The sequence below is a fragment of the Aquarana catesbeiana genome, linkage group LG09, assembly GCF_042186555.1.
Source record: "Aquarana catesbeiana isolate 2022-GZ linkage group LG09, ASM4218655v1, whole genome shotgun sequence".
Lineage (NCBI taxonomy): Eukaryota > Metazoa > Chordata > Amphibia > Anura > Ranidae > Aquarana > Aquarana catesbeiana.
In genome coordinates, this window is record NC_133332.1 from 57,183,606 (window position 1) to 57,211,004 (window position 27,399).

Genomic DNA, 27,399 nt, shown 5'->3' on the forward strand with positions numbered 1-27,399 from the left:
CACGATACCTATACAAGTAATCCTGTTAAATACTGGAAGTGTTTTGCTCCAATCTCGCCAAACTCTATTCACCTTCTCCAGACTTTGACCCTGCTAATGCTGACGCCCTCTTTTCCCGGATTACCCTTCCAACACTTAACCAAGCACAGCAGGATCTACTTGAGTGTCCTATTACAGACATGGAAGTTACGGTGGCCATTAAAGCGTTGAAGCCACACAAAAGACCGGGACCGAATGGTTTTCGCTACTTATTATAAACATTTTGCACCCATCTTGACTGAAACACTAACTTCTACAATTTCTATGTTACCCAAACCTAGATCAGATTCCTCTTCTTGCACCAACTACTGTCCCATCTCTCTCCTGAACCTTGACATCAAACTGCTAGCCAAGATTCTTGCTACCCGATTGAATACCATTATAGGTCAATTAATTCATCACGACCAAACAGGCTTTATGTCAATTCGTCAAGCCGGAGACAATGTCATACACGCCCTCTTACTCTCCCACGCAGCCAAGACCAGACGCATCCCAACATGGTTTCTATCCCTTGACATTAGGAAAGCTTTTGACTCTGTCACTTGGCCGTACCTACAATACACTCTTCAACGCTCTGGTTTTGGGAGTCACTTCCTGACTTGGTTCTCCTCCTTATATAATAACCTGCGAGCATACATTAAATAAGGTGGCTATAAGTCAGCGATGTTTGACATTAGGAGAAACATTAGGCAAGGTTGTCCCCTTTCCCCAGTACTGTTTGCCATACTCATTGAACCTTTGGCACAATTAATCAGGTCAGTCCCTGATGTCAAGGGGATAGAACTGGGAGGCCACACCACAAAGTATGCCTCTTTGCAGACGATATACTTATCTTTTTAACCTATCTACACATCTCCGCCCCCAAATTGCTTTCCATGCTAGGGAGATTTGCTCATATCTCCGGTCTGCACGTCAACCCCAAAAAATCGAATGCGCTCAATATATCCCTGTCAACACCAACCAACACCAACTTCAACAAGCCATGTCCTCCCTGTCATTCACTTGGGTGTCACATCATCTTCCATACCTAGGGGTACAACTCACTGCCTCCACCACTGATCTCTTTGCTGTTAACTACTTACCCCTACTAAGACAGGTAAATAATCTCATGGCTCATTGGTCCTCCCTTCCCCTATCCTGGCTCGGTAGAGTACATGCTACTAAAATGTCAATACTGCCCAAATTTTTATATCTGTTCAGAGTACTACCCATCCCTGTACCATCATATTTTTTACCTCTTACGCAACGCAGAGTAATGTCATACATATGGGGTGCTAGCAAACCTTGTATCCCCAAATCCACCCCATATATTTTTCTAAACTTAAAATCCCAAATTTTACATCCTAATATTATCCAGCGCAACTCGCACAACTGCCTAAGTATCACACAGCAAAAGAAACACCACTTTGGGTAGCAGTCGAATCTGTTGACTGCGATCCCATTTCTGTAGCAAACATGCTATGGCTTCATCCGAAAGACAGAGCTTCTATTCTAAACCCCATTACTAAACATTCCCTAGTTATCTGGGACAAATTCAGGGACACACGTAATCTCCAATCTCCTCATAACCCCCTCCTTTCCTTCCTCAGGAACCCTGCATTTTATCCAGCCTGGGAATCACCCGCCGCATTCGCTGCCTGGTCTGACGCCAACCTATTCAGACTTCACAAACTAGTCTCTAACACTGCTATCCATGCATTTCCTACGGACTCCCTAGGTCTGATATATTTCGCTACCTGCAAATTAATTTTTTTATATGTCATACCTCAGAACAGGATCATCTTGAGTCAGATGACACAATTCAAACATATAAGAGTGACCCCCATATTAGGGGACTCATATCAATTTTATACCAGCAATTACAGGTCGTTACAGATAGGACACCACCTTCATACACCTTAAAATGGGCACAGGATTTGGAGCGCACATTTGAGATCGCAGATTGGGCTAGTAACTGGATGGCCACTAAATCCTCCTCTCCTAATGTCTGGGCAATTGAAAATAACTATAAAGTCCTAGCTCGTTGGTACCTGGTACCGGCGAGGATTGCAAATATGTCCCATCATATCCGGGAACCTGTCTTTGAGGCTGCTCGGACCAAGGCACCCACATACACGTGTGGTGGCAATGCCCTGTTGCCCGAGTTCTAGAAGAACATCTTTGCTATGGCCTCTAAGGCCCTGGAAACTATTATTCTTCCTGATATGGCAACGGCTCTTTTAAACCTTAAGCCAGATGAGCTTACCCATACTCAATTCCAATAATTAGTACAACTTACTACAGTGGCTAAACAAACCATAGCCAAGGCGTGGAAATCTCAAACATTGGTTGTGGCTTAAGCTAAATATAGAATGAATAGGGCTCTTATCTATGCTAAAATGACCGCCATTGAAAACGACAAGATATGGAAATTTGAAAAAATATGGCAACCGTAGGTCAAGCACTGTTTACCCCATGACCTCGACAAGTCCCTATTATTGCCTTGGTAAATGTACCTCTCTTTAATCTGCTTATATCATATCCTAATCCAGAACTGCACTACCGTCCTGGGAGGCTTCTCCCCTTCTGCATCTGCTCCCCCCCTTATCTCTATGTCTGACCCCTTAGGGGGTGGGCGCTCTACAGTGACACACACTGACTACGTACCCACACAGAACCCTAGACTCGCTCAAACCCTCATTCCTCCTTTCACCCCCCCTTATTCTCTTTTTACATCTTTACTCACGTGAAGCATCTATCTGGGACATCGTCTTTCTATTCAAGTTTCAACTCAACAATGGTTCCGGTACCCATCTACCTTAACAGCGATCATTGATTACTCCCTGAATGTTTTATGTCATGCATAATCGTTGACATTTGTACACATTTCCTACCCTTGTAAACTCGTATTTCTTTTTACTCATCCTAGATAAGGATGAGGTTGTTCACATGCCTGTTATCTTATGTAAACGATTTATGACAGTTCTCATATGTTTTTGTATCTCCTTGACTTTCCGAACCCAATAAAAATTAATTGGCAAAATTGACTTTATGAAACAGAAACCACGTACACCGTTAGAAGTTTGTTCAAGATAATTTTTCCATCCTGCTGTTTCAAATTTTCTCGTCATTGCGGTCTAAAGCAAGCGTCGATTTGACCAACTAATAATTAGAGAAATGAACAAACTTTCTTAGAAACATTATTTTCCCAACAATTTTTGTTCAATATTCTTTCTATCTATGGCCAGCTTTAGACTGTTGTCACAAATGTCAAGTATCCTGTATATTTCCTATCACTTTCTGTCTCAGTGACAGTGGTCCATAGGACAAATACAACCCCAGCTTGGGTGCAGAGAGCAATAGAAATCTGACAGTGATTCTAACCCTACTTACACTATCCAATGCTAAAAAAAAGGTTTGGATAAAGACGCGTTGGGGTTGATTTACTAAGATCAAATTTACTGTGCACTTTTGAGAATGCATTTACTCCAAAGCTTAGTAAATGAGGGAGAGCTCTGCTGGCTTCTATCATCCAATCATGTGCAAGAAAAAATGCCTTTTTTTTATTTTCCTTGCATGTGATTGGTTGTTCTTTGTAATGTGAAGCTTTGCCTCACTTACTAAGCTCTCTGGGGCAACTGCACTTGCAGAGTGCAACTGCACTTTCAAAAGTGCACAGTCTATTTGCCTTTGATAAATCAATACATTTGACTTTATTATCATGACTGATATCAAAGCAAGCTTTCAGTGTGTGAAAAACTTTGGGTACAACGCTCTAACATTTGCTGGAAAATGGTTTTAATGTTAAAGTTTCCCATACTATTGGTGACATAACTGCTTCTGTTGATGAGATATCTGTATTTGAGTTCTCCAGTCTATACACATGCTGTGCCCATTATAAGCGATGGTGGCACATACACCGCAAAGGTGGGTGGTAATATCCAAAATCTCTGGGTGAAAAGGATGAGGATTCGGGAATCTGATTTAGTCGACCAAGCTACATTTCTAAGAAAAATATAGCTTTTGGGTGGATTGGTCCTTTGACCACTTGCTGCCAAATCATGCACCTGGTACGTCATTTGACGTCAAATGGTTGTCCCGAGGTAATGACTGCAGCTTCAGGTATCACCCCGATACCATTTTTGATAGCTGATGATCGGCTCTTTTGTAATAGCAACCGGAGTGGCTAACTAGTCAGCCTGATGAGAATACCTCCGGGAATTTATAGGAGCAACTGATTATATCCGTAGACCTGAGTGGAGGTCAACAGTATCCACAGGTGTGGTAGTGCAGGGGGAATCAGCTGCTTTACAACTAACAACAACACAGTTAACAACACAGTGAAGCGGTTTGCTGATACAAGTCACTCATTGGACAATATTATAAATACATAATATAAGTAAATTATATAAATACAGCTAGAAAGAGCTAGTGGTACCTATAATCCATAAAATCAGAAGATTGTAAGAACAGAAGATTGTAAGAAAATGTTATATACAGTATTATAAATACCAAAAAGTGTATCTATATATATAAAAAATGTATGTATAATACATATGTGTGTATAAATGGAAGACTGGAAACAGCAGTAATGGTGACATATGTCAGCATCTGTATATGTGGATGGGCTCATATGATCAAATAAATGATCTATGGGGACAGGGTGGAAGTCCTATTGGAACTGTGCAAGTAAAAAATGATTTGAAAAAGGGTTGAAGAATAAAATATAAATTACGAATATAGATATGAAAATCTAAATATAGATGGGAAATGAAAAAAAATAGAAATAAAAAAATATCCATCTATCTATCTATCTATCTATCTATCTATCTATCTATCTATCTATCTATCTATCTATCTATCTATCTATCTATCTATCTATCTATCTATCTATCTAGCTAGCTATCTATATATATATAAAAACAAAAACAAAGATAACCAGGGTTGTCAACCTTATTGGAAAAGTAAATTAAACAAAGTAAGTGGAGAGGAAAACAAACCAACCTGAAAAAAAGGGGACGATGGGATAATGCACAAGATGGATGAGTAAATTTATTACTCGGCACAGTGGTGTAGTGGGTAGCACTTTCGCCTAGCAGTAAGAAGGGTCGCTGGTTCGAATCCAAACCACGACGCTACCTGCCTGGAGTTTGCATGTTCTCCCTGTGCGTGCGTGGGTTTCCTCCGGGTACTCTGGTTTCCTCCCACACTCCAAAGACATGCTGGTAGGTTAATTGAATCCTGTCTAAATTGTCCCTAGTATGTATGAATGTGAGTTAGGAACCTTAGATTGTAAGCTCCTTGAGGGTAGGGACTGATGTGAATGTACAATGTATATGTAAAGCGCTGCGTAAATTGACGGCGCTATATAAGTACCTTAAATAAATAAAATGAATAAATAAATTACGGTGTAATGATGTTATGATGATGGAATGAAATATGAAGAAAGGGTGGGGTAACATGGTGGGAGTGGACAAGGATCGCTAGTCAACAATGTAAGGGGGGATGGGTGTATGTATCAGGCCAAAGATTAAAGAATGGATAGAGAACCTAAAAGGCTAGAAATCAGAGGATCGTGTTTACCTCCAATTCTTCATTCAAGCCTTCAGGCGTTAAACTATTAAGTTTGTATATCCAAAATGTCTCTTGTGCGTACAGTTTCCTAAACCTTTCACCTTGTGGTAGAGAACCTGCAATCCATTGGGTGGCTGTGACCCTGAGAAGTGTAGAGTCTTTTATGTGGTGGGTGTCGAAGTGGCATGCTATACTGAATCTAGGTGGGTCATCACTGAGGCCCCTCCTATGTTCTCCAAATCTGTCTCAAAGCGTCCTGATGGTATGTCCCACATAACACTTCTTGCAGGGACATGTGATAAGGTAGATAACATAGCTTGAAGAGCAGGTGAGGAATACCTGAATGGTATATGTATTGCCACTTCGATCAGTGAAAGTTTTTTGGCCATGTGTGACATGGACACATATGAGACAGGGCTTTTTGCAGCAACGGTACATACCGTTGAGAGATAGCATCCTGGGGATGGAAATTTGGATGTCATGGTTGTTATTCAACCTGATTTTGAGCGAAGTGGCAATACATATCTAATGAATTTTTGAGGCATAAATGGGGAAAGGGATTTTCCTAATTTTGTTGCATCTCGGTGCAGAGATTAGCAGCACTGAGATGCATTAAAAAAAAAAGAGGAAAGGGTTAAAACAAGTATTTAAAAAAAAATTGTTTATTCTACACAATTCTATCAGCACTTCATTTATGAACACTTTACTTGTAAAAAGCACATGCAGGAAGCCTATATATAAAAAGGAAAATTATTAAAATTATTAAAACAGTTATAATTATGTAGGGCCATGAGTTGTTTTTTTAGGGAAGTTTTGTAAACTTATTTAGTATAAACTTAGTTAGTATAAACAGCCCATGCAGAGCAACACACTTGTAACTCACTTGGTAAAAACAATTACAATTTTCCATTGGTAACTAGTAACAACTATTGCCATGGGCTCATGTATTAAAGTAGAGGAGGTCAAACAGGAGAAAAAAGAAACAGGATGTCCTCTCCGGTTTCCTTCTTGAAAGGAGGGACTGAGGGGGCTTCCTGAGTGCACTGTCACTGAATGACCTTAAAAGAGGGGTTAAAGCGGAGGTCCACCGATCTACAAATACTGCAGCTGCTGTCTTTTAAAATAAGGACACTTACCTGTCCGGGGCGCCCGCGATGTCAGCACCCGAAGCCGATCTATCCCTCAGCTGTCGGGTGCTGCCACCGCCATCTTCGGTAAGGGAATCAGAAAGTGAAGCCTTGTGGCTTCACTTCCTGGTTCACTACTGCGCATGCGCGACCTCACTGGTCCCTGCTGTCTTCTGGGACCTGTGTGTCTCCCAGAAGACAGCAGGGGGGGGAGGAGAAGGCGCCGGAAGTGGCGTAGATACCCACGGGTGGCTTGGGTATCTATGTCCGGTAGTGAAATGGTTTCTCTCTGTGCAGGCAGTGTGAAGTGGTCTTTCTCTGTGCAGGCAGTGTGAAACTGTAACTTTCTGTGCAGGCAGTGTGAAGCTGTCACTTTCTGTGCAGGCAGTGTGAAGTGGTCTCTCTCTGTGCAGGCAGTGTGAAGCTGTCACTTTCTGTGCAGGCAGTGTGAAGCTGTCACTTTCTGTGCAGGCAGTGTGAAGTGGTCTCTCTCTGTGCAGGCAGTGTGAAGCTGTCACTTTCTGTGCAGGCAGTGTGAAGATGTCACTTTCTGTGCAGGCAGTGTGAAGCGGTCTCTCTCTGTGCAGGCAGTGTGAAGCAGTCTCCCTCTGTGCAGGCAGTGTGAAGCTGTCACTCTTTGTTCAGGCAGTGTGAAGCGGTCTCTCTCTGTGCAGGCAGTGTGAAGCTGTCACTTTCTATGCAGGCAGTGTGAAGCTGTCACTTTCTGTGCAGGCAGTGTGAAGCTGTCACTTTCTGTGCAGGCAGTGTGAAGCGGTCTCTCTCTGTGCAGGCAGTGTGAAGCTGTCACTTTCTGTGCAGGCAGTGTGAAGCGTTCTCTCTCTGTGCAGGCAGTGTGAAGTGGTCTCTCTCTGTGCAGGCAGTGTGAAGCTGTCACTTTCTGTGCAGGCAGTGTGAAGCGGTCTCTCTCTGTGCAGGCAGTGTGAAGCTGTCACTTTCTGTGCAGGCAGTGTGAATCGTTCTCTCTCTGTGCAGGCAGTGTGAAGCGGTCTCTCTCTGTGCAGGCAGTGTGAAGCTGTCACTTTCTGTGCAGGCAGTGTGAAGCGTTCTCTCTCTGTGCAGGCAGTGTGAAGTGGTCTCTCTCTATGCAGGCAGTGTGAAGCTGTCACTTTCTGTGCAGGCAGTGTGAAGCGGTCTCTCTCTGTGCAGGCAGTGTGAAGCGGTCACTTTCTGTGCAGGCAGTGTGAAGCGTTCTCTCTCTGTGCAGGCAGTGTGAAGCGGTCTCTCTCTGTGCAGGCAGTGTGAAGCGGTCTCTCTCTGTGCAGGCAGTGTGAAGCGGTCTCTCTCTGTGCAGGCAGTGTGAAGCGGTCTCTCTCTGTGCAGGCAGTGTGAAGCTGTCTCTCTCTGTGCAGGCAGTGTGAAGCGGTCTCTCTCTGTGCAGGCAGTGTGAAGCGGTCTCTCTCTGTGCAGGCAGTGTGAAGCTGTCACTTTCTGTGCAGGCAGTGTGAAGCTGTCACTTTCTGTGCAGGCAGTGTGAAGCGGTCTCTCTCTGTGCAGGAAGTGTGAAGCGGTCTCTCTCTGTGCAGGCAGTGTGAAGCGGTCTCTCTCTGTGGGAGCAATCATTGTGAAGCAGTCTCTCAGAGAGAGACTGCATGATTGCCCCCAGAGAGACTGAGAAAAAGAGCTTGCCCCTTCCCAACACCCAGTACACAGACCAAGGAAGATGAAGGACTAAAGACTGTGCTGTCACTGCCACCACACTAAGCACTACCTGTGGAGTCTGGAGCTTCTCTGGTGAGTGAGCACCACACCACTGGGCAAGCCAAGCAAGCAGAGTAGCCGAGAGTCACAGTGAGCGCAGCAGGCTAAACATGCAAGTTCTGCTGTCTCCCCGGCATGACCACCAGACTCACCAGGGTGCAGGCTCCTCCTGTGTCAATTGCGGGTAGTGAGAAAAGCACATGCAGGCGCACGCCGGGGCACTGGCCAGATTAAGGGCATCATGGGCCTGGTTCTGCAGTGAAACAGGTTTAGGAGTGGCAGGGAAATGAGGTAAGTAATGTTATATTCCAGCTCTCATCTTACTGGCCACCCTCCTGTGTTTCCAGGAGCCTGTGCCCACACTTGGTCACAGCCCCACAGGTGTAATGCTAGGGAAGCCTGGCACTTGATTTACCAAGCTTCCGTAAGAGCCGTGTGTCGGTGTGTGCTCTTAGGTGAAAGTTTTCAAGCCATCAGAATACAATGATCACTGCCAGCAGCTATAGCAGCCAGCAGTGATTGCCAAAAAAATAAATAAATAAAGACTCGCTGGTTGTACTGAAGTCAGTTGATAGACCGAATTCTGTACAACCAGTCAGATTGACATTTCTGCTGAACCACCCATTATGGGCGGTTTTAACCCTTTCTTCGACTGCTAGCGGGGATTAAAAGCGCCCCACTAGTGCCGCTAAAACAACGGTAACGCGCCACTAAAACGAGCAGCGATTTACCACTACCGCCCACACCACCCCAGTGTGAAAGTACCCTTAGGTATTCGATGTGCAAACAATAAGGTGAGAGCACATCTAATACCTACAGAAAGTAATGGCAAAATGGTGGAGTTCAAAGTGAACCGTGCCATTACCTGCAGAGATTGGCATTTAGGGAGTTAAAACAGGCAGGGATGAAACGTAATATCAACTCCTCACTGCCTGTCAAATGCCTCTGAAAAGTGACCTGAGCATGGATCACATTTCAGAGGAGTGGCAGTGCCTGCTGCAAGTTAATACAAGCCTTTGGGCTCACACTGGTGTGCTGCGGTTTGGCTGCAGTTCGGGTATACTGTAGGGGTGCTGAAATGAATCGCTGCATCGATGCATCGCGATTCGGGTGTCCCTGATGCAGCATTGATGCATGTGACTGTAAAGATTGATTGCCGGGTGACATCATCCCGACTTTTGTTGTGTGTGTACAATGCATGCCGCTCATGTGACTGCCCTGCCCGCCTCTCACGTCTCTCCTGATGTCAGCCGAGAATTCTCAGCCCCGCCCGCTGACTGTAGCTATCAGATCAGAAGAGAGGTGGGCGGGGCTGAGAATTCCCCGCTGACATCAGGAGAGACGTGACAACAGAGAGGCGAGGCGGGCAGTCACATCACGATGACTGCTGGCCACGAGTGATCGTGGGCACGAGAGGCAGAACAGGGACGTGTGTGTGTAAACACACGCATCCCTGTTCTGTTCTGTGAGGAGTGACAGATCGTGAGTTCCTAATAGCTAGGAACAACGATCTGTCATCGCCCCTAGTCAGTCCCCTCCCCCTACAGTTAGAAACACACACAGGGAACACAGTTAACCCCTTTATCGCCCCCTAGTGTTAACCCCTTCCCTGCCAGTGACATTTTTACAGTAATCAGTGCATTTTTATAGCACTGATCGCTGTATAAATGCCAATGGTCCAAAAAAATGTGTCAAAAGTGTCCGATGTGTCTGCCATAATGTCACATGTCCCGATAAAAAAATAAATAATAAAAAAATTTTAAAAATCGCAGATCACCGCCATTACTAGTTAAAAAAATAAAAATAAAATAAAAATGTTATAAATCTATCCCCTATTTTGTAGACGCTATAACTTTTGCGCAAACCAATCAATATACGTTTATTGCGATTTTTTTACCAAAAATTTGTAGAAGAATACATATCGGCCTAAACTGAGGAAAAAAATAGCTTTTTTTTAAAAAAAAAAATGGTGATATTTATTACAGCAAAAAGTACAAAATATTGTGTTTTTTTTTTCAAAATTTTCGCTCTTTTTTGTTTATAGCGCAAAAAAAAAAAAAATAACAGAGGTGATCAAATGCCACCAAAAGAAAGCTCTATTTGTGGGAAAAAAATGACATCAATTTTGTTTGGGTACAACAATTGCACGACTGCGCAATTGTCAGTTAAAGCGACGCAGTGCCGAATCGCAAAAAATGGCCTGGTCATTCAGCAGCCAAATCTTCCGGGGCTGAAGTGGTTAAGGGAGCGAGGTTATTTTTAATTCAAAGCAAAGTTCCAGTCAAATTTTTGTTTATTAAAAGTCAGCAGCTACAAAAAAAAGTGTATCTTCTGACTTTTAATAAAAAGACACTCACCTGTACCACAATCTAGCGACGTGGCCACCCAAACCCTCCCTTCTCTCCGCCGCCTGTCCACGGCGCTGGCAATACTACTGTGGGCATCCGGCTGTGACAGCTTGCAGCTTCACAGCCGGGTGCGCATGTTGTGCTCCTGTGCCATCCTGAGTGGCCGGGCAATCTTTTGGGACCTGTGACGTGTCCCAGAAGATTGCAAGGAGGAAGGCGGCCCAAGCGGAAGTGGGAATCGTGATGCATCACAGAATCGAATCGTTGACCAGATAATCGAATCGTGAGACCAGTGAAGATGCGGACCTCTAGTGTACTGGCGGGTTTCACAGTCCCTCAGACTTCTTTTAGGTTGCACCAGAGGCGTACCTAGTGAAAATGGCGCCTATGGCAAGCACTGAAACTGCGCCCCTGTCAAAACATTTGAAACCCATCTTTCAGATAACCTTAACAAAGAAAACAGTTAACAAAGCTACAAGTCAAACTGTTTAATCTTCCAATTAACAAATAATGCAGTAACATCAGCACCCTTAAATGCAGTAACATCAGCACTCAAAAATGCTGTGCCAGCGCCTCTGACACTGTACAGAGGTAGAGAGGGAGTAGGATCACCAGCAGCCGGGTGCCTTAGGCGGCTGCCTAGTTTTCCTAGTGGTAGTGCTGGCCCTGTCTGCTTGGCACACACGCAGAATCGCACATCTTTAAGTCATCATCATCTGTGTTTGTGCGTGTGTGCCAGGCTCAAGCAGAAGCAAGCAGCCAATCAAATATAGTGCTCAATATGGATTAAAGCGGAGTTCCACACAAAAAAGGAACTTCCGCTGTTCGGAATCCTCCCCCCCTCCGGTGTCACATTTGGCACCTTTCAGGGGGGAGGTGGGGGTGAAGATACCTGTCTAATACAGGTATTTGCACCCACTTCCCGTCACCCTGCGCTGTCTGCTGGGACACACACGGGTCCCAGAGAGAGCAGCGACCATTCGGATTGCGCAGCGCGACTCGCAAGGCTTCACTTCCTGATTCCCTTATAGAAGATGGCGGCGGCAGCACCCGAGAGCCGAAGGACAGATTGGCTTCGGGTGCCGACATCGCGGGCGCCCTGGACAGGTAAGTGTCCATATTTTAAAAGTCAGTTGCTGCAGTATTTGTAGCTGCTGACTATAAAAAAAAAAAATTGGCGGACCTCCGCTTTAAATAAATATGCACAGCCATAGATTTCATAAATAAACTGTAACAAAGTGATTTGTGCAGCAGCAGGTACTACTTGCACAAATTACTTTATTACACTTTATTTATGATATCTATGGCTAAGCATATTTATTCGATCCATATTGTTTGAGCACTATATTTGATGATCAAGATCATGGTGACTGACTGGTGACTTACAGTAAATTCTGTACTAGTACCTGCTGCTAGGCTGCAGTGCTAATCCTTCCAGGTGCTGCTGCCTGGGGGTTCCAATTTTTTCTTTTCTCTCTAGTGATGTGCGTTCTCTCTAGTGTTCTCTTCTCCAGCCTCCAGGTTCCCCTCCAGAGACCTCACTGTCACCGACCACGTCACGGTCACGTGACGTCACACAGACCCAGGAGACCCCGCTCCGGGGAGAAGTTGAAGCAGCTGCGCAGAGGAGGGTAGGTGGAGCATTAGGCTCTGCCTCCACCAGTTACCCTACGGCTACGTAGACGACCCGGGCGGTCACTCTGGCCAGAGTCAACTCATCAGCCATCATGGGGGTGCCTGTCGCTTCCCTCCTTACTTGCTAGTGAAGTGCCGTGCCCGCGCCGCGCTCCAGCAAACCGGCCGTGGCTCCGGGGACTAGATTAGTGGACTAGATTAGTGCGGGAGGCGGCCGCGAGAGGACAGGTGGGACTTTTTTTTTGTGCGAGGGCAGCTTTTTTGCCCCCCCCCCCCCATGCCATAACCTAGATACGCCACTGGATTGCACATTTTTGCAGCATTTTCTGAATGTGCACCAAAGATGCAGCATGCAGGACATTTTGTGCACTTTCAGAACATGCATACTTACCAACTGTCCCGAATTTCCCAGGACATTCCCGGGATTTAGACTCTTTTCCCGATTTTATTAATTCCCGGGAAATGTCCTGAGAAATCCACTTTTTCCCAATTTTTCGACGCTACCGCCGCTAGAGGTCCGCAGCCGGCGGAGACAATGTCTTTGCCAGCCAACATTTTTGAGAAGACCAGAAGTGGAGTGGAGCTGGGTGACTACAATAGAAACCGAGCTGCTCCCCCCCGCCCCGCTCCGCCCACCCTCTGCCCTGCTCCGCCCATCCACGCTCCGCTCCTCCCCGCTGCCAGTCTGTTATGGAAAGAGGCGGGGGTGGTTCTATTGTAACCACGCGGCCGGCGGAGACATTATTTTGTTACCCCTTGGCCTTCTGTAATGGCGGCGGATTCACCGCTGGGGACTCCTGATGTGACAGGGGGCTCCGCAGGGGACTCCTGATGTGAGTGGGGGCTCCGCTGGGGACTCCTGATGTGAGGGGGGCTTCACTGGGGACTCCTGATGTGAGGGGGGGCTCCGCTGGGGACACCTGATGTGAGGGGGGACTCCACTGGGGACACCTGATGTGAGGGGGGACTCCGCTGGGGACTCCTGATGTAAGGGAGGCTCCGCTAGGGACACCTGATGTGAGGGGGGACTCCACTGGGGACTCCTGATTTAAGGGGGCTCCGCTGGGGACTCCTGATGTAAGGGGGGCTCCGCTGGGGACACCTGATGTAAGGGAGGGTTCCGCTGGGGGAACCTGATGTAAGGGGGGGGCTCCGCTAGGGACATCTGATGTAAGGGGGGGCTCCGCTGGGGACACCTGATGTAAGGGAGGACTCCGCTGGGGACACCTGATGTAAGGGGGGGCTCCACTGGGGACTCCTGATGTAAGGGGGGCTCCGCTGGGGACTCCTGATGTAAGGGGGGCTCCGCTGGGGACTCCTGATGTAAGGGGGGCTCCGCTGGGGACTCCTGATGTAAGGGGGGCTCCGCTGGGGACTCCTGATGTAAGGAGGGGCTCTGCTGGGACTCCTGATGTAAGGAGGGGCTCCGCTGGGGACATCTGATGTAAGGAGGGGCTCCGCTGGGGACATCTGATGTAAGGAGGGGCTCCGCTGGGGACTCCTGATGTAAGGGGGGCTCCGCTGGGGACTCCTGATGTAAGGGGGGCTCCGCTGGGGACTCCTGATGTAAGGAGGGGCTCAGCTGGGACTACTGATGTAATGAGGGTCTCCGCTGGGGACGTCTGATGTAAGGAGGGACTCCGCTGGGGACGTCTGATGTAAGGGGGCTCCGCTGGGGACTCCTGGTGTAAGGGGAGCTCCACTGGGGACACCTGATGTAAGGGGGACTCCTGATGTAAGGGGGACTCCGCTGGGGATGCTTGATGTAAGAGGGGCTCCGCTGAGGACACTTGATGTAAGGGAGGGCTCCGCTGGGGGCACCTAAAGTAAGGGGGGGCTCCGCTAGGGACATCTGATGTAAGGGAGGACCCCGCTGGGGACACCTGATGTAAGGGGGGGCTCCACTGGGGACACCTGATGTAAGGGGAGGCTCCGCTGGGGACTCTTGATGTAAGGGGGGGCTCCACTGGGGACTCCTGATGTAAGGGGGGCTCCGCTGGGGACTCCTGATGTAAGGGGGGCTCTGTTGGGGACTCCTGATGTAAGGAGGGGCTCTGCTGGGACTCCAGATGTAAGGAGGGGCTCCGCTGGGGACATCTGATGTAAGGAGGGGTTCCGCTGGGGACGTCTGATGTAAGGAGGGGCTCCGCTGGGGACGTCTGATGTAAGGAGGGGCTCCGCTGGGGACGTCTGATGTAAGGAGGGGCTCCGCTGGGGACGTCTGATGTGAGGGGGGCTCCACTGGGGACATCTGATGTAAGGGGGGCTCCCCGCTGGGAACACCTGATGTAAGGAGGGACTCTGCTGGGAACACCTGATGTAAGGACAGACTCTGCTGGGGGCACCTGGTGGCAGGCGACGTGGCAGGGGATACACTCAGGGGGTCCCACTGATTCTGGATTATGGTGATTTGAATGATTTCATTCTATATTACAATGTAATAATAGAAATAATGTGCCTCAATCATCCTGACACCATAACAACCATGGTGCTGGGATGATTGAAGCGCTAACGCCAGGTGTTTGGAGTATCTTTATCTGCTGATTTGTTAAACTCTGGAATACACATTTCTTTTGTGTTGTAGAATCTGGGCCCTCCATCCCTTTTCCTCTCTCCCTCCCTCCCTCTTTTCCCCTTTCTTTCTCCATCTCTCATTCATCTCAGATTCTACCCACACTCCCATGTCAACCACGCCTATGTAAGCCACGCCCACTATTTCACAAAACCACGCCTATTTTCTGGAGCCACATTTTTCTTTTTTACTATGCCACACCTACAAACGCATGCCCCGCCCCCTAATTATAATAAGACTCCACCTACAGCCAAAAAAAGTGTCCCTATATTTTTTTTTACAATGTTGGCAACTATGATTATGCATTAAAAATGTGCAACCTCTATGGGACCAGGGACAACATGCAGGAAGACTGCCAATACACCAGCACTGCAGCCAAACCGCAGCATACCAGTGTGAGCCCACATCATACCACCAAGGGGGGGCAAGGTACTGGCACAGGCTGCTAGAGAAAAAAAACCTCTTTGGCTGCAGAGAAGTGAAGGGAGGAGGAGGAGGAGGAGCTCACTTACTTGGACGGTCCCCGCCTCCCAGGAGACTCACTGGATTCCAGTGTGGGCGGGGAAAGAGAGAGCAAGTCCAGCCTCTGCCAGCCATTCGTACGGAGGAGGGAGGGGCTGGGCGGGGCTAGGAGGGAGGGGCTGTGCTGTGCTCTGTAACACAGACTGTCAGCCCCGACAAGAAGACATCGCTGGCTCACAGTACTGCGCATGTGTGGTTCTGAGCTGACACACAGAACGGCCCAGGGGGGGATTGTATCCCTGCCCGGACCAGCACATGACCAGGAGGCATGGATGACATGTGACAGCAACTTTTTCAAATATCAGTTCTACCAAACCTAACACAGCCTCCTGACGCCCACAGTGCAGTGTATGGAGGAAGGCACAGTGTGTTAGAGGCTAAATCTCATATCACTACCGATCAATACAGCAGTCATGACTGACTCTCAAAGTATAACAACTGCCTTGCTGGGCTTTGTGTCTTTTAGTATATTGCTGATTTATGTGAGGTTCCTATGGAGGAGAAGTAAGATGCCCCCTGGTCCATTCCCACTGCCAATACTGGGGAACTTCCTGCAACTTTACTCTGATGGATTACTGCCAGGATTGACAAAGGTAAGTGTGACATCATACAATCATACAACAATATCATACAATCATACATCAATATCATACAACAATATCATACAATCATACATCAATATCATACAACAATATCATACAATCATATCATACAATATCATACAACAATATCATACAACAAAATCATACATCAATATCATACAATCATACAACAATATCATACAATATCATACAATCATACAACAATATCATACAATATCATACAATCATACATCAATATCATACAACAATATCATACATCAATATCATACAACAATATCATACAACAATATCATACAATCATACATCGATATCATACAACAATATCATACAACAATATCATACAACAAAATCATACATCAATATCATACAATCATACATACAATCATACAATATCATACATCAATATCATACAATATCATACAACAATATCATACAATATCATACAATCATACAACAATATCATACAATCATATCATACAATATCATACAACAATATCATACAATCATATCATACAATATCATACAATCATACAACAATATTATACAACAATATCATACAAATATCTATAAAACTACTGGCGCTGAGCATTTATTAGAAGTGTCTGTGGAGTTTATGGTCTTTTAGCAAATAAAGTTGTATTTACTTTGGACATGAAACTCAGTTCAAGATAATGTACTGTTGTTGCTTATCCATAGCTTCCAACTGTCCCTGATTTGGAGCAAAGTCCCTCTGTCCCTCTTTCCTCCTCATTTGTCCCTCATCTTGGTCTGATCTATATAGTTTTATATAAAATGCATTATTTATCTATCAAAAAGTGTTTCCCAGTGCTGAACCTTTCATCCAATTTCTAAATTGCTGCATTTGTAAATTTCCAAAGCCAATATAAAGGAATAGTAGTGGTAAAAAAAAAAGCACTTGTGGGTTTAACCTCCCTGGCGGTATGATTAGGCTTCACTTCCTGGTTCCCTTACTGAGAATGGCGGCGACAGCACCCGACAGCTGAGGGATAGATCGGCTTCGGGTGTTGACATCGCGGGCGCCCTGGACAGGCGAGTGACCTTATTTTAAAAGTCAGCAGCTGCAGTATTTGTAGCTGCTGACTTTAAAAAAAAAAAAAAATAGGCGGAACTCCGCTTTAACTAATACATTTTTTTTGTTACTTCTCCTTTAGGGGGTGTGGCAGGGGGCGTGTCCTATGCCTACCTACTTTTGCTAGTAGGTGTCCCGCATTCCCATCTCAAAAAGTTGGGAGGTATGCTTATATTAGTGTTTATTACTCTGGGAGCTGTTTGAGTTCTCCTGAGTACCACAAGGACAAGATCTAGTTTGCCCAGATCCAAGGTAGATGAGAGGACTTTGTGATGGGGAGGACTCTATGGTGATGGGGGGGCCTTTGATCTATAGGGGGACTTGGATGTGCTGGCGAGACTCGGACATAATGGGGGACTTCTGACGTGATGGCGGCCTCTGACGTGAAGAACCCTGTTGTGAAGTTGAGAGCACTGATGTGGCTTCTGACATGAAGATTTCTCGTTGATATGTAACATTTAGAACAGTGGTCTCCAAACTGCAGCCACGGGGGCCGGATGCAGCCCTTTGCTTGCCTTTATCTGGTTTTTGGGGCACTATTCCTCCCACTAATACTATTCTGCCTACTGACACCAACAATGAGGCACCATTTCTGAAACTGACACCAACAATGAGGCACCATTTCTGAAACTGACACCAACAATGAGGCACCATTTCTGAAACTGACACCAACAATGAGGCACCATTTCTGAAACTGACACCAACAATGAGGCACCATTTCTGAAACTGACACCAACAATGGGGCACCATTCCTCCCAATGATACCAACAATAGGGCACTATTCCTCCCCCTTATACCAAATGTGGCGATGTTTAGTTGCACTGATGCCTAGAAATTTTCCGCCCCCACTAGCTACAGTTCTGCCCCCCCTAAAGTAGTAAACTGGCCCTTTGTTTAGAAAGTTTGGAGACCCCTGATTTGGAGGCTTTTTACATTTTTGGCTGGGGTGCCTCAAGATTTTGCATAGTTTTAAAAGGTGCCGCAACTGTAAAAAGGTTGGTTTATATGATCAATGCATGAATCTAGAATTGACCCCAATTTTTCAATCCTTTTGTTAACCACTTGACCACTGGGCACTTAAACCCCCTTCCTAACCAGACCAATTTTCAGCTTTTGGTGCTCTCACATTTTGAATGACAATTACTCAGTCATGCAACACTGTATCCATATGAAATTTTTGTCCTTTTTTTCACACAAATAGAGCTTTCTTTTGGTGGTATTTAATCACCGCTGGGTTCTTTATTTTTTGCGCCGTAAAAGAAAAAAGACCGAAAAATCTGTAAAAAAATACATTTTTCTTCATTTCTGTTATAATATTTTGCAAATTAGTAATTTTTCTTCGTATATTTTGGCCAAAATTTATACCGCTACATATCTTTGGTAAAAATAACCCAAATCGGTGGATATTATTTGGTCTTTTTGAAAGTTATAGAGTCCAAAAGCTATGGTGCGAATATCTGAAAATTGATCACACCTGAATTACTGACGGCCTATCTAATTTCTTGAGACCCTAACATGCCAGAAAAGTACAAATACCCCCCAAATTACCCCTGTTTGGAAAGAAGACATTCCAAGGTATTTAGAAAGATGCATGGTGAGTTTTTTGAAGTTGTCATTTTTTCCCACAATTCTTTGCAAAATCAAGGTTTTTTTTTTACTTTTTTTTTTTTCCACAAAATTGTCATATTAGCAGGGTATTTCTCACAGACCGCATATGCATACCACAAATTACACCCCAAAACACATTCTGCTATTACTCCCGAGTACGGCGATACCACATGTGTGAGACTTTTACACAGCGTGGCCACATACAGAGGCCCAACATGCAGGGGAGCACCTTCAGGCGTTCTGGAGCACCCAGGCCAATTCTGACATTTCTCTCCTACATGTAAAAATCATCATTTATTAGCTAGAAAATTACACAGAACCCCAAAACATTATATATGTTTTTTTAGCAAAGACCCTAGAGAATACAATGGCAGTCATTGCAACTTTTTATCTTGCATGGTATTTGCGCAGCAATTTTTTTTAACGCTTTTTTTGGGAAAAAAAACTGTTTTGTGCTTTACAAAAACCAAAACAGTAAAGTTAGCCCAATGTTTTTGCATAATGTGAAAGATGAAGTTACGCCGAGTAAATAGATACCTAACATGTCACCCTTCAAAATTGCACGCGCTTGTGGAATGGCGCCAAACTTTGCTACTCAAAAATCCCCATAGGCGACACTTTAAAATTTTTTACTGGTTACATGTTTTGAGTTACAGAGGAGGTCTAGGGTCAAAATTATTGCTCTCGCTCTACCGATCGCAGCGATACCTCACATGTGTGGTTTGAACACCGTTTTCATATGTGGGCGGGACTTACGTATGCGTTCGCTTCTGCATGCGAGCACACAGGGACAGGGGCGCTTTAAAATTTTTATTTTTTTTTTTATTGTTCATTTTACTTTATTTATTTTAGTTTGATGCTTTTTTCCAAAAAAAAAAAAAAATTTGACCACTTTTATTCCTATTACAAGGAATGTAAACATCCTTGTAATAGGAATATGGCATGACAGGTCCTCTTTATAGTGAGATATGGGGTCAATAAGACCCCACATCTCACCTCTAGGCTGGGAAGCCTGAAATTTAAAAAAAAAAAAAAAACTATCCTGGCTTCGATCGTAGCTGTGAGTCGGTAGAAGCATGGGAGGGGGGGACATCCCCTCTCGCCTCCCGTAAGAACGATCAAGCAGTGTAACAGCCGCTATGATCATTCTTATGGTGTAGGGAATCGCCGGCTGAAAAAGCTGATATCTGAATGATGCCTGTAGCTGCACCCATCATTCAGATATTCCCGCACAAAGTCAAGGACGTTGTATGACGGCCGGCGGGCGGGAAGTGGTTAAAACGCATTTTTTTTTTTAACACAAAGTTGTCCATTTATACAATATTTCTACCACATAACATGTACATAGCAAAAATGACACCCCGAAATAGAGCATGGCTCGGTATGGCGGGGTATTGCGGAGTATGGCGGGGTATTGCAGAGTATGGCGGGGTATTGCAGAGTATGGCGGGGTATTGCAGAGTATGGTGGGGTATTGCAGAGTATGGCGGGGTATTGCAGAGTATGGCGGGGTATTGCAGAGTATGGCGGGGTATTGCAGGGTATGGCGGGGTATTGCAGGGTATGGCGGGGTATGGCGGGGTATGGCGGGGTATTGCGGAGTATGGCGGGGTATTGCGGAGTATGGCGGGGTATGGCGGGGCTTTGCAGAGTATTGTGGGGGTATTGCAGAGTATTGTGGGGGTATTGCAGAGTAATGTGGGCTTTGCAGAGTATTGTGGGGGTATTGCAGAGTAATGTGGGCTTTGCAGAGTATTGTGGGGGTATTGCAGAGTATTGTGGGGGTATTGCAGAGTATTGTGGGGGTATTGCAGAGTAATGGGGGCTTTGCAGAGTATTGTGGGGGTATTGCAGAGTATTGTGGGCTTTGCAGAGTATTGCACAGCAGAAGGGATGGCTGAGCATGGATGGATGGATGGCTGGATGTCTCTGTGCAGCGCTGTGGGCACTACACATGCAGCCCACAGCGCTGCAGCCATCCACCCATCTCCCTCTCCTCCACAGTGTACCGATCGGTACACAGGAGGGGAGGAGAGGAACCGGCGTCATCGGATGACGCCGGTCTGTTTACATGTGATCGCGCCGTCATTTGACGGCGCGATCACATGGTAAACGGCCGCGATCAGCGGCCATTTACCGGTATCCGTGATGCGCCGGGTCCTCTGGACCCGGCGGTCACGGATGTGCTCGGGTGCGCGCCCCAGGGGGCGCGTGAGAGGGGAATTCCGGGAGGACGTCATATGACGTCCTCCCAGAGTTAGGCAACCGCCCTGAAGCCGTCATTCGGCTATGGGCCGGTTGTTAAGTTGTTAAACAGACTTAAAGTGGATGTAAACCCAATGTCATCCTTTCTAAACTACTGCCATAGGGGTTATCTATAAGGATATACATGCCTCCTGCATGTATCTTTACCTGTCAAATGTCTCCCCTCTGTCTGTTATTAGAGCCGAAAAACTGCAGATTCTGTGGGTGGGTCTGTTGTCTGGAGCTCGGTGGGTGGAGTCGTGATGTCAGTAGACTCCCCGCCCACCTCTACACTCCCCTTGTCAATATGCATTTTCTCCTGTGTATTTCTTACACTGAACTTCTGCTATGATCTCTAACATCCAGTGAAAAGACAGGAAAGTAACCACATGACTTCAGCATGCCAAATCATGCTGAGGTGTGGAACAGCCAATCCTTGCAGAGCTGCTGAAGAAAGGAGTGGGGGAGGGAATTAAAAAATAATGCATGTCTTAGGATAGTGCACGAGATATGTAAATCACCTGTCACTCACAGCAAGGGGGAGGATTTGACAAAGTTTTTCTCTGTTTGTCAAGATTTATCTCACTGAACAATAAAAGAGGATTGCTCAGAGCTGGATTAACTCTTTGTGGCAAGACTGGGCTCAAATGATAGGAAATCTTATACTCTATATTATGACATCAAAAAAAAAATTTCGAGTTTACATCCACTTTAAAGTATTTTTTTTTCAGGATGATTGCATGGTCATTATTGTAAGGTGTATGTACCTATCACTATATAGTGGCTGTGCAAATTTTCCCATGACCAGTTTTATTTTATTTGTTGTGAATCGTCAACAATATTTCCCTTTTAAAGAGAAGGCGTGAAAGATTTTCCAGCATCAGAATCATGGTAGTGTTTATTTCAAGACCCCTTCTACAGTATATCCAAATATTGCATGGAAAGCACATTCTCTAACCCCAGGGAAAACCTTTTGGATATACAGGGGATTGGATAGAACCCAAGGAGAGCTAGGAGCCAACAGAGACACAAACAGCAATACCAATCCTCTACACTTTCCTTTTGCAAAATGAATTTCAAAGTCTGCGGTTAGTCTGAAGTTTTTTTTTTTTTTTAACATGAGGAAGGGAAAATTTGGGGATTGATTTGAATTTTTTTGTTTACGGTGTCCCTATTGGAAAGCTATGCTCCTATTTCCTACCCATATATCACCATGACAGTGACATTTTAGAAACTAGTGAGCCTGAGATTCCTGGGAATAGGTTGAGGGGCTTGTAGTGGCACACACACAGGAGATAATCACGGCGTGCTTTGATTGTGACATGACAAGCCTGCATATTTTAATAACTGCCTGTTTATAGCCCCAATATATGGGCTATAAACAGGCAGTTATTAAAATATAAAAAGTCAAATTAGTGCAGCGCAATAAATGAGTCCATAAACAAGTATGGGTGCAGTAGAAAGTTATCAGCAATGAAAGGGCAGGGAAACCTCGTGAGGAGAGAACAGTTCTGATCCGCTGTATAGTCTGAGTGACTGATCCACCACCAAAATCAAACTCTATTGCCGCGTACGCACAAGCGGAATGTCTGGCATAAAAAGTCCGATGGAAGCTTTTCATCGTCTATTCCAATCGTGTGTATGCCTCATCTGACTTTCTTTTTCAAAAATTCTGACGGACCTAGAAATAGAACATGTTCTAAATATTACCGACAGAACCAATTCCTATCGGGAAAACCGATTGTCTGTATGCTGTTCCGACGGACCAAAAACGGCGCATGCTCTGAAGCAAGTACGAGACGGAGACTAATGGCTACTGGCTATTGAACTTCCTTTTTCTAGTCCTGTTGTAAGGGTTGTATATCACCGCGTTCTGGACGGTCGGACTTTGGTTTGACCGTGTGTAGGCAAGACCGCTTGAATGGAATTCCGTCGGAGAAACCTTCGGAGTTTATTCCAATGGCAAAACCGGTCGTGTGTACAGGGCATTACCAGATGAGATGGACCTCTGAATTACTAGAAGGTCACACGGGCTTGTATCCACATACGGGATAGAGGCAGTAGGTAGATGAGCCAGATGGAGCAGATGATCCAAGGACCGGTGTGTAAGATGGAGAAAAAAAAGCGCAATCTAAGTGCTCTCTGCAAGGTAATTTATTGAAAAAATCTGCAACATATAAAAAAGGCTAGTAGTAGCCAAGACAGAAATGCCGAAATGGGAATCGGAAAAACAGCAATAAAAACAGCATGAATAACGCCAATATAAAACACAGCACACTGCCAGAGATGACCGTGGGTGACGTCCGAACAATAGCTCCTCCCCCTTTTTGTTATTAAAATATGCAGGTAACAAGTGGCAAATTTTACAAAACATGGGCATCAAATGAGCAATAGTTGCAACATGCGAGCAACAAATAGGCAATCATTACAATATGTGAGAATTTGAATACTGGTAAGATTGGTGACAATGACTGGAGCTCAGTCTGCCTCCCCCTTCTCTTTCCTTTATTCCAGGTCAACAGCAATCATTATTCTAGTATACACGCCCGGGCCTTTTTTTTTTTCTATAATAAAAAAGAAAAAAAAAAAAAGGTGCAGGTACCTTCCTCCTAGTCACCCCGTCTTCACCCCCTACCCACCTCCAAGCACCATCCCTTGTCTCCACCCTCTACCCACCACCCGGTGATGTCCCTTTTTAGGGAATACAGCATCACTTGTGCTGCTAAATAATTTGTATGGAATTTGTTAGTGATAAGAGGAAAGGCTTTAAAAAAGATCCCCTGCAGCCAGCAACCATAGACCAATAGACCCAAAATACCCCCCCAGCAAAAATAGATCCCCCTCCAGCAGCCAGAAACAATAGATCACCCACCCCCTCAACAATAGATCCCCCAACAACAATAGACCCGCTCAGCAGCAATTGACCCCTACCAGCAACAACAGATTCCCCAATATCCATCAACAATAGACCCCCAGATACAAAATACCCCCCAGCAACAATAGATCCCCCTCCAGCAGCCAGCAACAATAGACCACCCACCCCCTCAACAATAGATCCCCCAGCTCAAATAGACCCGCTCAGCAGCAATGAACCCCTACCAGCAACAACAGATTCCCCAATATCCAGCAACAATAGACCTCCCAGATACAAAATACCCCATCCCCCCCATCAACAATAGACCCCCCTTCAGAAGCCAGAAACAATAGACCCACCCAGCAACCATAGATTCCTCCACTAGCAACAAAGACCCCCTCAGCAACAATAGATCTCCCACCCCCCCCCCACAGTAATAGCAGGTCCAGCAGCCAGGATCAATAAACCCTCCAGCATACAAGCACCCCTTGCTAGCCATTCCAGTGTTTGAAGTGCCTAGAACTACATATCACAGCATTCCCACTGAAAAAAAGTCTAAGGGCTCCTTCACACGGACGTGTCCATGTACGGAGCCCGCTCTGCTCAGCGGGGGATCGCTCCGTCGATCCCCGCTGGGCAGGAAGATGACAGGTCTTTCTCTGCACACTGCAGGGACGGACCTGTCAGAGCGCCGCTCTCCCCTATGGGGGATGGGATGATGATGGACCGTAGAGTCCGTCGTCGCCCGATCCCATTCGCAAACGGATGGAAAAGTAGGTTTTTCCTCCGTTACACTTTTTTGGATCGGAGCGGGTCGGATGTCAGCGGACGTGTCACCACTGACATCCGACGCTCCATAGAGGAGATGGAGAAAAACTGACAGGCAGACCTGAACAGATCGTTCGTGTGAAAGAGCCCTTAATGTAAGTTGAGCTTGAATTGGTAGAATTTATTAAATATATACTCTATACTGCATAATATCTCAGCACTATATAAATATGGAAAACATGCTGATGCTGCAGTTTTCAAAACAGTGTATGTATGTACAGTATATCCAACTTTTTTTTTTAAGTTTAGGATAGAGTCAGGGGCCTAACAACAGACCATGGGTGCTATTAAAAAAAATTTGATGGGGCCACCCAGTGACATCTCTGTGTGATACCTGGAGTGTCAACACTGCCATTGATCTTAACATAAGATATGCCTAAATCAAGGCCAGATACAGAGAGCTGTCAGCATAGTCAATACACTACAAGCTGATGCAATAGGCAGTATAAAACACGGAATGTACAACTCAGCCTACAAAATGGACATTGTGGAATAGAGAATGTCCAGCACAGGGTTTAGAATGTCATGGCGTAGAATAGAGAATGTACAGAAAATTGTTTAGAAGGATGCAGGGTGGAATAGGGAATATACAGTGCAGAATACAGAATGAGATGGCATGGAAAGGGGAATGTATAGTATAGCCTACAGAATGGGGCATTGTAGAACAAGAATAGTACTGCACAGTGTACAGAGCAAAGAGGTATGGAATATGGAACGTACAACATAGTGTACAGAATGAGGCAGTGTGCATATACAATATAGTGTACAGAATGAAGTAATGTGGAATAGGGAATATACAATATAGTGTACAGAATGAAATAATGTGGAATAGGGAATATACAATATAGTGTACAGAATGAAGTAATGTGGATTAGGGAATGTACAGAATAAGGCGGTGTGGAAGAGGGAACATACAATATAGTGTACAGAATGAGGTTGCATGGAATAGAGAACATGCAACACAGTGTACAGAAAGGCAGTGTGGATTAGGGAACAGACAACATTATAGCAGATAAGAAGTTATTCACTGTGTGGTGGGCATTGCTATCATCCCTATAATGAATTATCAAAAGAAAGATTTTTCCCTGGGATTATAAAGGTAGCCACTAAATTCTTATAATAAAAGTTATACATTTTATTGATACATATAATTAATAAAACATGACGTTTAAAAAATATTTATTTCTCGAACATCACGGGACACAGAGCCACAATAATAACTGATGGGTTATGTAGGTACCACTAGGTATTGGACACTGGTCACACCCTAAGCAGGAAGTTCAACCCTCTATATAATCCCTCCCCTTCCAGGGATACCTCAGTTTTTACGTTAGTGTCTTAGGTGTTAGACGTGTAAAGATGTCCTGTGCTGAAGCTCCAAAGGGAATATCCTGATATCCTATACTGGGGCAAGCCAGGCGAACCAGATCTATTCAAAGTGTCCTTTCATGGCCGAATTGGATGGTACCCAGGCCTCGTGTCCGAAGAAACAAGGTTTTACCTGTAACGCTTCTCTTTTTAGAGAGCTGGACCCCGCATATCAGAAAAGGGTCTTTAACACCTTATTTCTGGCTGGGTGCTTTACAGGGCCAGAACTGCAGGATCCCCCTATTTGTAGGGGGCCCCAGTCTCAGACGGTTTTTTTAAACGGAGCCCACCGTGAGAGGTGAAGCTTGGGTCTGTATATACAGAACCCTGCGGCTGGATAAGCTAAGAGGAGATTCCACAGAATTTTGAATTCTAGTAGGTTTTCTCCTTTAAGGTAAATGCATGCTATGCCTATTGTGACCACCGGGGGCTGCCAAGAGCACATACCTTCTCATGCTGATTTCTGTCTCAGCGTTTGACGCTGCACAAGCTCCTCCGACCGGCTCCAGGTAGGATGGGATGGGGGTTTTTTTCCTCTGGGATATTCCCCCCAGGCTAAGGGGAGGCCGCAGGAGGGCTGTAAGGCGGTTTTACACCGCACTGTCACCGCCGCTGCCAGGCCGCCATTGCACGTGCAGGCTCCATCTGCCAGCCTCTCTCCTTCCTCCTCCACCCCCAGCCTTCATCCATGCTTATCCCGGAAGGGTCGGCTCGTGCGGGAAGCGCTCGTTTTTTGAAAAAACGAGGGGGGGGCGGGGCGTCAGCGTGCTCAGACGCCCACATTGCCAGAAACAGGGCTATTTAAAGCACACTTTACAGGTGCTCTGAGCCTTTGGAGGGACACAGAGCTGACAGTCGCATGTAAGGTGGGACACAGGCATTCTCCTAGGCTGCATTTACTAAGGGAACACCAGACTGGGCATTTGGTAGCAAGGCTTTTGCCAGAATACATCGCTCAGCAGTCAGTGTTCATTTTGGATACCTCCACCTTGTTGCTTTGCACTATGGGTAGAAGAGGTTCAAATACCCCCCAGAACCAGAGACACTAGGGGATCTCATTCGGGTTCTGAGGACCCCCTGTCTGCAGCATCTTCCCCCCTGAGGGGCCAGGGACGGCTAGCCAGGGAGAGCCGTTGGGGTCAGGGACTGCACCTGCTTCTGGCACTTCAGCCCCTGTATACATTACACAAGAGGTTTTTTTCCTCAACCATTACTGGAATAGAGGAAAGATTAATGGCCGTGATTACGTCTTCACTCAGTGGAAGAAAACGCACTAGGCCTTCCTCTGTT

At 45.7% G+C, this 27,399-nt stretch overlaps 1 protein-coding gene across 4 annotated transcripts in view; it reads left to right on the forward strand.

The window, feature by feature from the left end:
* LOC141107671 (cytochrome P450 2C44-like) overlaps nucleotides 1-27,399 on the forward strand; it is a 129,657-nt gene that overhangs the window by 45,694 nt on the left and 56,564 nt on the right. For 3 of the 4 annotated variants that reach the window (XM_073598572.1, XM_073598570.1, XM_073598573.1), the window contains one exon: nucleotides 15,982-16,108. In XM_073598572.1, the coding sequence (XP_073454673.1) occupies nucleotides 16,025-16,108 (84 nt within the window). In that variant the 5' untranslated portion in view covers nucleotides 15,982-16,024. Of the gene's footprint in view, nucleotides 1-15,692; nucleotides 16,109-27,399 lie in introns of those variants that run through there. The other variant, XM_073598569.1, reaches the window with a different exon arrangement.